The 12,582-nt window shown below is 43.7% G+C and overlaps 1 protein-coding gene across 1 annotated transcript in view; it reads left to right on the top strand.

The window, feature by feature from the left end:
• The window catches only part of spg11 (SPG11 vesicle trafficking associated, spatacsin), a 413,741-nt gene that overhangs the window by 205,704 nt on the left and 195,455 nt on the right, over positions 1–12,582 (top strand). Inside the window, exons 19-20 of the mRNA XM_037683759.1 lie at positions 3,274–3,380; positions 5,288–5,433. Coding sequence (XP_037539687.1) covers positions 3,274–3,380; positions 5,288–5,433 — 253 coding nt within the window. The remainder of the gene's footprint in view (positions 1–3,273; positions 3,381–5,287; positions 5,434–12,582) is intronic.

The raw sequence follows: 12,582 nt of genomic DNA, 5'->3' as shown, positions 1-12,582 counted from the left end.
AAAGGAGGCCATCTTTGTGAAAAGAAACCGTCCATCATTAAACAGGGTGGAGGCCTCCGGGTTCAACTGCCCCCCTCTTACAATGCTGTGATTGCTAGTATCACTCAGCCCTCTGTGAACAGTAAACAGCCATCAGTGTGCTAATGATCCATTGTTAGGCTGATGGTCCTTCTTGAGCATGTGAGCAGCTGGTTTTGGTTGTCAGCAGCAAACTGGTTGATCCACTCTGAGAAGGTGCTATTTATAAGACTGAGCTGAAAACACCACCTCAGACTGAGAAAGTCTGAGTCTGGGCGTGATAATGGACCCTTCCCTGAAGCTTAACAATCATGTTTACATGATTTAACAATCATGTAAACATGATTGTTAAATCATGTTTCTTCCAACTGAGGCGGCTGTCTAAACTGAAGCCCATATTGTCCAAAAATAACCTGGAGACAGTTTAAACTTTGCGTGTCTGTTTTACCCTTGATTTTCATACCATCTACTACCTTTTCTAACTTCAAAACGTCACTATAATTGCAATGTCCCAAAATTTCATGCCATGTTTGTGCATCAAAACAACTATTACACTTGTCAGACTTACTTACAGTTTCAAGGTAGTACAGTCTGTTGTGCTCATGGATATAGAACTTTGTACCGTCTCTGTGTTGGAAAACATTTCTTCCTCTCTTAAAGATGATCGTAGCCCCTCTTGTGGTGGCAGCTCTCACTGAAAAGATGTTCTGTGGGAATGTGGGGATATAGAGAGCCTCTTTCAGCAATGTCTTACAATGTTGCCCCCTGCTGTCCATCAGATACACCTCAGCGTCTCCTCTGCCTTCAGCTACTCCTTTACATCTGGTACCGTCAGCCAACTCCACACAGTGTGTTCCTGGCTGGAAACTGTCATCAAACTTCTTAAACACAGTTTTATCTTTTAGGATGTGGGATGTTGCGCCCGTATCCACCATCATGCCTGTAGTTTTGAGGTCTTGTTGCTGTTGAAGTCGTGCACCGTCCTCTCTCGTCAGGAATACATAGGTGTCTCCACTCTCCATGTTACTGTTGTCCTCAGAGGTTGTGTGAGCTTCATCATTCAACTGCCGCCTCCTGCAGGTCGAGTCTCGGTGTGTGCTGCTCCTACAGCGATTACACCACTGGTTGTAGTGTCATGCTCTGGCCTTGTGTCCTCTCTGGCCACACTTAAAACAGGTAACATCTGCGGTGTCTCTCCTTTGATCACTAGCAGGTGTTTTGGGTCTGACCTTTGGCTGCACTCTCGCCTTCATGACGTCATCTTTTTGCTCCATCATGTTTAATTTCTCAGTGTCCTCATAACTGCGAAGTTTTGTTTTAAACTCTGCAAACTTTACTTCTGATTCACTTTGTGTAATGTGAACCGAAAAAGGTTTAAATGTCTCTGGTAAGCCTTTCAAGACCATTGCAACAAGCAGACCGTCACCAAGTGTCTCACCAGCATCTCTCAGGGCTGTAATTAGTGTCTCTGCACGTATGACGTACTCCGTCACACTTTCACTGCTCGTTTTCTTTAGAGAAGTCAGTTCAGTATAAAGGCTGATAATTCTCGGTTTACCTTTTCCTGCGTAGTAGTCTCTCAAAATCTTTAGTGCTCCACGTCCATCGTCGGCAGCTTCTCTCATCACCGGCTTTTATCATCCAGGAACTGTATTAATTCTGCATAGGCCTGGGCATTGTTCTCTTCATCGTCATCGTCATCTTGACTTCTGTCCAATATCGTGTCCTTCAAACCTTGTAGTTTGAGGTGTCCCAAAAACTTTACTTCCCACAACTCATAGTGGTTCTCATCTCCATCGAAAATTAGCCTTGCCCATCGGTTACTCGGCTCCACTGCACGCTTACTCATGCTGCTATATTTAGCAAGCTAGTCCTCACCAAACACGCTGTACTCCGCGACTTTTCTGGTGGCAAACATTTTCTTCTGTACTTCCTGGTTCATCAAGTGCTGGGTTCTCCATTTGCTGGTTAGTTGTCTGGGCCCATAACCTGTTAGCAGAGATGTAGTTTCCAGGAAAATATGCGTGCTAACATGAAAAATACCGGTATAATTGATGGAGGAATAAATGCACACGACGTCAGCTCAGGTTTCGTCAAGAGAAGAAGAGAGACCATTTTATTAAAACTCGCGAGATTATATACGCTCCATACAGGAAGCACAGGAAGTGCTCTTTCAAAATAAAATACAAAATAAAAGTACAAATGAGAGCATACATATCTTAACATACATTACACCAGTTTTGGCCTCACTGCACTGGTTACCGGTTCACTTTCGAATCCAGTTCAAAATACTCATGTATGTCTACAAATCACTGAACAGTGTCACCCCCCATCTCTCTGATTTGCTACAACCGTATGTCCCACCACGCTCCCTGAGGTCAGTGGACCAGTTGCTCCTCACAGTTCCAGGAACTCATCTTAAGCACAGAGGTGACAGGGCCTTCTCTGTAGCAGGACCAAGACTCTGGAACGAGTTACCTCTGCTTGTCAGACAGGCCCCTCCCTCTCGGTTTTCAAGTCACGTTTAAAAACTCACTACTATTCAGTAGCTTTCAACACCAGATGATCTGTGTTTGATCCTGTATGCTCCACACTGGTTTGTCGTCATTAGCTGCATCGTTTTTACGTCTATATTCTGATTTACTTCATTTTGTATTTTGCTTGGTGTGTTACCTGTTGTTCTGTCTGTACAGCACTTTGGTTGGCCTTGTAGCTGTTTTAAGTGCTTTATAAATAAAATGGTATGGCATGGTAAGTCTTTCAGATGAAAGACGAAACGTTTCTACATTTTTATGGTTGTTTTGCTTTGAGTTTTTTTTTTTTTTTTGAATGTCCAGAGGACCAGATTTAACTTTTTTAGATTTTTCTACCTGGATTATTGAGCATGCATCAGGAAATAATAAACAGTATTTCTGTTAGTGGTGGGAGATGTAATGAAGCTATCTGGACATTATGTAATTCAAGTTATGTGACTGAAACTGTTGATGATGTGAAACATTGCATGTTGTTAAAGTTGAAAATGAAGACATCAGGTTTAATTTTTATTTATTTATTCAGTATCACAAACTGTATGTCACACAAACAAGCTTTTACCTACTTTTTGTTTTTACCTAGCATTTTGATTGTTTTATGTTGTACACTCTGCAGTCATTCAGATTGCATTTCTTAACTACACATCAGAGTAAAGTGCAGTTTCTCTGGTTATTTCTAAACTGCATGTTCCTGACTTCTGAATTCTGGTTCTCCTCCACGCAGACTCACACCCAGATACTGCTCCCCGCTGACTGATCAGAACCTGTTTAAGACCCAGCCGTGGTTTGAGATGTTGGTTAAGGTCCAGGAGATAACCAGAAACCTTTCAGGTACTGTCAACCATATGTGTTCTGGTTCTCAATTTGGATCTTTTTACAAGTCTTTATGTGCATCTACACATTATTATCTTTTCAGGTCAACCCAATTCAACATGGCTGCCAAATACAACTAATCTTAAAAACACAATAACTCTGCTATAACTCAGCTAATTCTAAAGATATTGATCTAAATTGTGGGTGTGGTAGTATTTGAGACTGAACCCAACACATATTCTGAGCAATAAAAAACAATGCACAAGATTTATTTATTTTTTTTCATTTTGCAGTTAAAGTTTTAGATTCCACTCAGTCTGTCAATTGGCAAAATATGTCAGATGTACCTAATAGATGGCGGCTGTGGCGGAGTGGTTAGAGCAGTCGTCCTCCAATGTGCGAGCTGGGGGTTCAATTCCACCAGCAGTCACATGCTGAAGTGTCCTTGGGAAAGACACTGAACCCCTCATTGCCTCTGATGTGTGTCCCATCGGTGTATGAATGTGATAAAGCTCTGATTAACCTTTGTAGAGATCTAGTATAGAGCTGTATGAATGGGTAGATGAGGCACAGATTGTTGCAAAGAGCTTTGAGTATCTACACAAATCTTGATAATATAGAAAGGAGCTGTATAAGTACAGTCCTGTACAACCTGTTGGAGCCAGTTCAGTTCAAGATAGCCGAGGCCCAAACAGCACACTCTGTTCCAGATTGTCAGAGAAGGCTCATTTGATACAAGTTTTATCAGTAAGATGTAACACCATCGATCATTGTACCTGGAGGGCCCAACACTGAGCTGTGAACAGGTTAGCACTCAACAGGACACCTCAGAGAGTCCAGTGACTCCTTCTGTCATCGTCACAGGAAGCTGACCTTAGAAAACACTTAAATTGCTCTTTTTCACTCAGAGGTTGGGATAAAGTTAGGTGTGACTGTAGATTTACATACTCCTCATGCTACTCATTGCACCTGACTTCTGCCTAAAACTTTAACAGAACCGTTAGACAAGAACTTCAACAGTTCTTGATCCTGCATGTGCAGCTGGATGAGGCCGAGGTCATCAGGGCCTACCTCTGCCTGTGAGAGCTGAGAAGATGTACAAAAACAAAACAATGCTTGGATGCCACATCCCACAGAAAAAAACCCATAATCTTCTCACCTCCTATGGGCGGCTTCACTCCGTTCGACACCTGTCACCTCCCCTGAACAAACAGCAAATCTGGCCTCTGTAAAATTTGGCAATCCCAGCCTGAGGACTTGGAGTTAAAGAGATTAAATCTCCCCTCGTGCACAGTTCAGATTCAAGCCTGTGGGTTCAAGGTCAGATGTTGGGGTCAGCACTCGAAGGACCAAAATGTTAGATAAAAATATCCTCTATTCATCTTACTTACTCAAAGAAGCCACACTCGAGGACATGAGAAGAGATTTTAACCGGCAAGTTAAGTTCTGACAAGAACTTCAGTACATCCTGATTCATGCTCAATATTCCAGGTAGAAAAATCCAACAAGGTTAAGTCAGGTTCTCTTGACGGTTTCTTTTTGTTGAAATGTTTCATCTTTTATCCCAAAGACTTCCTCAGTCCGAGGAGCCACAACAAACTCAGTCTTATAAAGTCACACCCAGTCTTTGTTGGATAACTTAAGTATATTTTTCTTTTTTCTTACGTTTGACAGTTTAAAGTTAGTTGTGTCCTGATTCATGCTCAGTAGTCCAGGTTGATAAATCTAGCATGGTCAAGTCCTCTGCACGGATTCTTCAAGAAGAAGAAGAAGAAGAATCTGTCCAGAGGACCTGACTGAACCATGTTAGATCCAGTTGGTTGTGTGTTTCTGTCAGTAGTGAGTGTTGTTTTGTCTCGTGTTGGACATGATACTGAACCTTCATTGCCTTCAGTCTTACTGATTCTTGGTCCTTGTGGTTTCAGATCCTGAACTGGTTTTCCAAGCCATTCTAACCAGTGCTCAGGTGCTATTACCTGGGAGCCAGGCCTCTCTGAGCAGCTTGCTGTTAGAGGGACACAGCCTGCTGGCTCTGGCGGCCATCATGTTTGCCCCTGGGGGGATCGATCAGGTAAACTTTACTCCATCCTGTCCTGTCACAAGTTAAGGAGCAGTCTGCACTCTTCAGAACTCAGCAGGTGTCTGTTGTTCTGCTGCACAGTCTGCATACATCACAAACACAGCAGTTTGAATAAGTTGTTTTAGTATGTATGTAGTAGTTCAGCTCTCAGGAAATATTTCACAAGATAATAGCGTGTTACAAACAGACAGACCTACTATACTTTTTGTTCTATAAGCCATTACTTTTTTCACAGGCTTTGAACCACGTGGCTTATACAATGCTGCAGATAATTTATGGATTTTTTTTTGACGGACTAACGAGCTTCCTGCCACCAAAAACATTTAGCTTCGTTACACCCGGCCGCTCACAGAGCTGCACTAAACACGTCTCTCTTAAGGCTCCAGTATACTCGGGTGTATGTCAGTCCGTGGAGGTCCGCGCATACCGGATTCGAAGTCGAAGCGGACGCCCGCAGGGCATGTCCGTGCAAAACTCAATTTTTACGACCGCGTACACATACTCTGTGTCGCACAATAAACTGCCCGGCGACAGACTGTTTTGTATATGACACCAATGTATTAAATTTCCCTTCTTCATCCCTGATTTGGTTTAATGGCCTTTTCTTTTGTTTGTTTTTTTTGCCAAAAGGCAAGCAATCTCTTCCTCCTCTTCTGTAATTTCATTGGTCAGATTTTTTTCTAACCTTTATTTAAACAGGTAGTCTCATCAACGCAGGGTGGGTCCTCGTGACTCAATGAGACTACTTCATTGGTTCATTGTGGTTGACTGTCGGTCACATGGCGTCAGGGAGGGATTATGGGTAAAAATTATGTTCATTGTTAATCATTTCACTTAACTGTTTAACATTGCTCTTTTAATGATTATTCAGTTCTTGTTAGCTTAGTTTATTTGTTCATTATGTATTAGTTTGTGTTATGCCATTCAGTAGAGTAGCCATGAGTAAGGGAGGTAGTTGTCGTGAAGACCTGTTGGGTTCACTCTGTCTGTGCGTGTTGAACAGTAAAGTCTATAAAACTCCATCTGATGGTTGATTCTTGATCTACAACAAGCGCTGTACATCTCTTTCAGTAGCTGTGTACTGCCACTCATGTTACAACGTAAACACTCGCGGCTTATTTAAGTACCAAAATTTTTTAATAAAAAAAAATAATTATTATTTAGAGTGCGTAGCTTATATTCAGGTGCTCTCTATAGACTGGCAATTATGGTAGTTTGTTTTCTAGAATCAATTGCTTTTTGCCTTTGCAAAGTTTTCCTCTAAATTAAGCGTTTATCGTATTTTTCGGGCTATACGTAGTTCCTTTATTTCATAGGGCGTCTGTGTCTGAGTAGTTAGAGCAGTCGTCCTCCATTGCAAGAGTTGGGGGTTCAAATCCACCAGCAGTCACATGCCAAAGTGTCCCAGGGCAAGACACTGAACCCCTCATTGCCTCCGATGTGTGTCCCATCAGTGTATGAATGTGATAAAGCACTGATTAGTCCCTTTAGAATTATTTGTTCAATTAGCTTTGTAGAGATCTAGTAGAGTGCTGTATGAATGGGTAAATGAGGACACAGATTGTAGTGTGAAGCGCTTTGAGTGTCTTGAAATAAGAAAGAAAGGCGCTATATAAGTACAGTCCATTTACCATAGTTTGGCCAGTCCTGCGACCTATAATCCTAAGCAACTTATACGTTTTTCTTCCCTATTCATGACGCAATTTTTGACTGATGCATTAAATATTTCTTCATACTGACATGAATCAGTATACAGATGGTTATAAACATTATCTAAAAAAGTTAAATCTGGTCCTCTGGACATTAAAACAAAAACAAAACAAAGCAAAACAACAACAAAATGTAGAAACGTTTCGTCTCTCATCCGAGAGACTTCTTCAGTCTGAGGTGCTGTTTTCAGCTCAGTCTCTTAAATAGCACCTTCTCAGAGTGGATCAACCAGTTTGCTGCTGACAACCAAAACCAGCTGATCACATGCTCAAGAAGGACCATCAGCCTAACAATGGATCATTAGCACACTGATGGCTGTTTACTATTCACAGAGGGCTGAGTGATACTAGCAATCACAGCATTGTAAGAGGGGGACAGTTGAACCCGGAGGCCTCCACCCCTGTTTAATGATGGACGGTTTCTTTTCACAAAGATGGCCTCCTTTACTCCTTTCTCAAACCATTGTTCCTCTCTATCCAGGATGTGCACATCTTCATCCCTGAAAGAGTGACCGCTGGCCTGGAGATGAGTGTAGACCGCAGAGTCCTGGCCTGATGATGTTGATCTTCTGTGCTGGGCCATCCTTTTGGCCAGTGGCTGTTTAGTTTCCCTGATGTAAGACTGATCACCCTCATGACACTGAACAGCATACACAACATTGCTCTGTTTGTGCCGGGGGACTGGATCTTTGGGATGAACCAGTCTTTGCCGTAATGTATTTTGGGGTTTAAAAGCCACTGGGACGTTATGTTTAGAAAATAAACGTCTCAGTTTCTCTGATACTCCCTCAACATATGGAATGACCACTGGTCTGGGTTCCTCCTTTTCACCTGTTGGCTGACTGGAGTCCTGTTTGGGTTTCTTCTCTGCTTTCAGGAAGGCCCAGTTAGGATATCCACATTGCTCTAGAGCCTGTCTTGTGTGGGATTTCTCCTTCTGCCTGGCTCCTGAGCTAGTGGGGACGCTGTCTGCTCTGTGGTACAGAGTCCTGATGACTCCTGACTTGTGCTCCAAAGGGTGATGGGAGTCAAACTGCAAATACTGGTCTGTGTGGGTGGGTTTGCAGTACACCTCAGTTTGCAAATGTCCTCTATCAGAGACTGAGACCTCACAGTCCAAGAAAGCCAACTTGCCATTCTTTTTCATCTTCTCGTGTGAACTTGATGTATTTATCCACTGAGTTGATGTGGTCAGTAAAATGTTGAACTTCCTGAGATTTAATTTTAACCCAGGTGTCGTCAACATACTTGAACCAATGACTTGGTGGTGTCCCTGAAAAGGACGTCAAGGCTCTCTTTTCTACCTCCTCCATGTACAGGTTGGCAACAATAGGAGAAACTGGAGACCCCATAGCACACCCATGTTTCTGCCTATAATATTGCTCCCCATATGTGAAGTAGGTTGACTGCAGGCATCGTTTCAAGAGTTGACACAGTTGTTCTGTAGAAAGTGTGGTCCTGCTGCTCAGAGTGGTGTCTGATTTTAATTTTAAACTGACCACCTCTACTGCATCATCAACAGGAATGCACGTAAAGAGTGATGTGACATCAAAAGAGACCATTGTTTCATCAGTCTCCATGATGACATCCCTCACCTTATCCACAAAGTCCATGGTGTTCTGTATGTGGTGTTCTGAGCTGCCAACTAAAGGGATGAGTACAGACGCCAGATATTTGGAAACATTGTAAGTGACAGAGTTAATCATGCTAACAATAGGTCTTAAAGGTACACCTTGTTTGTGGATTTTAGGTAAACCATACAGACTAGGTGTGGCCTCCCCTGGGTACAGTCTGTGGTACAGATCCTGCAAATCCTGCTCCAAAATTTTCAGGCAATCTATCAATTTCTGCTTGTAACCACTTCCTGGATCTCTTTTCAGAGGTTCATAAGTGGTTAAGTCACTAAGGAGTGTCACAACTTTCTCATGATAGTCTTTCTGGTTCAAAATCACTGTGCACCTTCCTTTGTCTGCTGGGAGAATGATGATGTTTTTGTCCTTGCTAAGAGTGGTGAGTGTGTCCCTCTCCTCTCTACTGATGTTGGAAGGTGGTGGTTTGGCATTGCTGAGGCAGGATGAAACTTTGATTCTGAGCTGTTCTGCTTCAGCCTCTTTAATTTTGTTGTTGCGGATGGCTGACTCAGTAGCTGTGATCATCTCCACCAGAGGAATTCTACTTAGAGCAACCGCAAAGTTCAGTCCCCTGGCAAGAATCTCTGTCTCCGGCTGGGTGAGCTGTCTGTCAGATAAATTCTTCACCCACTTTTCTGTCTCCCTGGCATGTAATTGACTACTGGAGTGTTGTCCTACACTGAATGTGTTGTTATTGGAATAGTGATGGTGTTGATGAGCTATTAGTACGTTAAACTTGTTTTGTTGTCGAGTCTTGGACTTGACATGCTGTGCTAAGCGTGCCTGATCTGTACAGTCCATCACTTGCTGAAGTGTGGTCTGATCTAGACACGTTGTTAGTTTTTGTTTAATGCACTCTTCCTTGGCCTTCAAGGCCTCAATAGTAAAATTGGTCTGTCTCACCCGTTCATTCAGCAGCTGTGTCTGTGCCTTCTGAAGGATCTTGCTTGCCCGGTGCCCGCTGACCGAAGATTTTAGTTCCAGGCTCTTGGGAATGATGCCACTTTGTCGACATCTGAGGTTGAATCACAAATGGTTCCTGTAGTCTGCCCTCTTCCTTGCTGTTTTCTCAAACTCTCTAACTAGTTTGAGGCAATCCTGGCCAAAGTGGTTCAAAATATCCTGATGCATGCTCAATAATCCAGGTAGAAAAATCTAAAAAAGTTAAATCTGCTCCTCTGGACATTCAAAAAAACAAAACAAAGCAAAACAACAAAAAATGTAGAAACGTTTCGTCTCTCATCCGAGAGACTTCCTCAGTCTGAGGTGCTGTATTCAGCTCAGTCTCTTAAATAGCACCTTCTCAGAGTGGATCAACCAGTTTTGCTGCTGACAACCAAAACCAGCTGCTCACATTGTCAATAAGGACCATCAGCCTATCAATGGATCATTAGCACACTGATGGCTGTTTACTATTCACAGAGGGCTGAGTGATACTAGCAATCACAGCATTGTAAGAGGAGGACAATTGAACATGTAGGCCTCCACCCCTGTTTAACGATGGACGATTTCTTTTCACGAAGATGGCCTCCTTTGCCAAAAGGCCAAAAGGATGGCCCAGCACAGAAGATCAACATCATCAGGCCAGGACTCTGCGGTCTACACTCATCTCCAGGCCAGCGGTCACTCTTTCAGGGATGAAGATGTGCACATCCTGGATAGAGAGGAACGATGAGTAATTAGTCATTCAGACTTTCACTGTAGAGCTTTTTGGGACTGGGATGATGGTGGCAGTCTTCAGGCAGGTGGGAACTGTCTCCAGGGTAAGTGAGGTGTTAAAGATGTCTGCCAGCACCTCACAGAGCTGATCAGCACATTCCTTCAACACTTTTCCGGGGATGTTGTCTGGGCCAGTTGCTTTGTGCGGATTAATCCTCCTGAAAGTACTCCTTACTTCTGCCGAGGTCACGCTGAGATGCTCTTCATCCGGTGGTGAGGTGAGTCTGGTGCTGGGTTGTCTGTTCGGGTCTTCAAAGCGTACATAGAACTTGTTAAGGGCATCAGGCAGAGATGGGTCTTTGGGGCATTGTTCACTCCTTCCTTTATAATCTGTTATGCACTTAATGCCCCTCCACATGCTCCGAGGGTCTTGTGAGATGAATTGACCCTCGATCCTCTTTGCATATGTGGCCTTGGCCCTCTTAATACCAGCAACCAGCTCTTTTCTTGTCCTACTCAGCTCCTCTGAGTTTCCAGACCTGAAGGCAGTGTTCCTGGCTTCCAGCAGGGTACGCACCTCTGCATTCAGCCAAGGTTTTCTGTTTGGGTAGCTTTTAACATTTCTGATAGTGGAGACTGTGTCAGTACATGTACTAATGTAACCCAGTACTGAGGATGTGTATTGGTCAAGATCAAGCGAACCTCCATTTTCAGCAGCTTCTCTGAAAACCTGCCAGTCTGTTCGGTCAAAACAATCTCTCAGTATGGGGCCACTGTCCTGGATCCAGCATTTAACTTTCTTTTGTACCGGTCTGGAGCGTCTCAGCGGGGGCATGTAAGCAGGAACCAGGAAGATTGAGATGTGGTCTGACAGTCCTAGGTGGGGGCGGGGTTCGGCTTTGTATGCATCTTTTACGTTCGTGTAAACACGGTCCACGTGTCGGAATCGTCACATGCTGATTAAAGCTTGGGAGACGGTCCTTTAGATTCACGTGGTTAAAGTCTCCGGCTACCACGTAAAGAGCCTCGGGGTTTTGCTCTGCAGCGAGCTGATGATATCATGTAACTCCTGCAGTGTTTCATTAGCATTAGCGTCCGGAGGAATGTAAACAACTGTGATAAAAGTCACAGTGAACTCGCGGGGTAGATAATGTGGCCGACATTTCACTGTTATTTGCTCCAAAGCCTTTGAGCATGAGCTATTTACAACAGTACAGTTCGTACTTTTTCTCACGTAAATGCATACTCCGCCTCCCCGTGATTTCCCCGTTAGCTCGCTGCAGCGGTCCGCTCGAAAAAAAAGTCTGTCATCCAGCTGGAAGACTGTGTCCGGCGTTTCTCTTGTAATCCACGTTTCTGTGAGGCAAAGCACTGCACACTTCTTCATCTCTTCTGAGGCGCCCGCTCTCAGACGAAGTAAATCCACCTTGTTGTCCAAAGAGCGGACATTCGACAGAAAGAGAGACGGCATGGGGAGTTTACCGGCTTTAGCGTTAGCTCATAGCCTCACCATAACCCCCGCCTGGCATCCTCTCCTCTTAAGCCGGGAGCAGCGCTTCCTCTTCTGCCCGCTGGAACGCCTCTGCTGCAGCTTCCAGGTAGATGACTTTAAGATCTGCATTCTGCCGAGCGTAGTTTTGAGTTTGTTGCTGATTTCTGCTATATTTCGTGGCAAATCCGCTCCTATTCTCATCAGTTCGGTTCGGCTATAGTTCACACGCATAAATCGCGCGGAGTCAGGCACAGAGTCAATATCAAAACTTAAAACTGGGATGGTACCGGGAGCCTGTGAAGCTGCAACTGCTCTGAGCGCGGCCATCTTGGCATCTTTGAGTGTTGTAAGAAGAAGGGAAGATGCCACACAGTGTTAAAAATGGACTTGTCCCAACTTTTTGGGGATTTGTTGACGCCATGAAATTTGGAAACGACAGATTTGTCCCTTAAAATTATACATTCTCTCAGTTTAAACTTTTGATCTGTGATTTGTGTTCTATTCTGAATAAAATATTAGATGTTGGCACCTCCACATCATTGCATTCAGTTTTTTTTCACAATTTGTTTAGTGTCCCAACTTTTTTGGAATCCGGTTTGTATATACATACACACACACACACACACACACACACACACACACACACACA

The sequence above is a fragment of the Nematolebias whitei genome, chromosome 10 (genome assembly GCF_014905685.2).
Source record: "Nematolebias whitei isolate Nwh7 chromosome 10, NemWhi1, whole genome shotgun sequence".
Taxonomy (NCBI): domain Eukaryota; kingdom Metazoa; phylum Chordata; class Actinopteri; order Cyprinodontiformes; family Rivulidae; genus Nematolebias; species Nematolebias whitei.
Note: the sequence above shows the minus strand (reverse complement) of the source record. Positions and strands in the feature narration are given on the sequence as shown.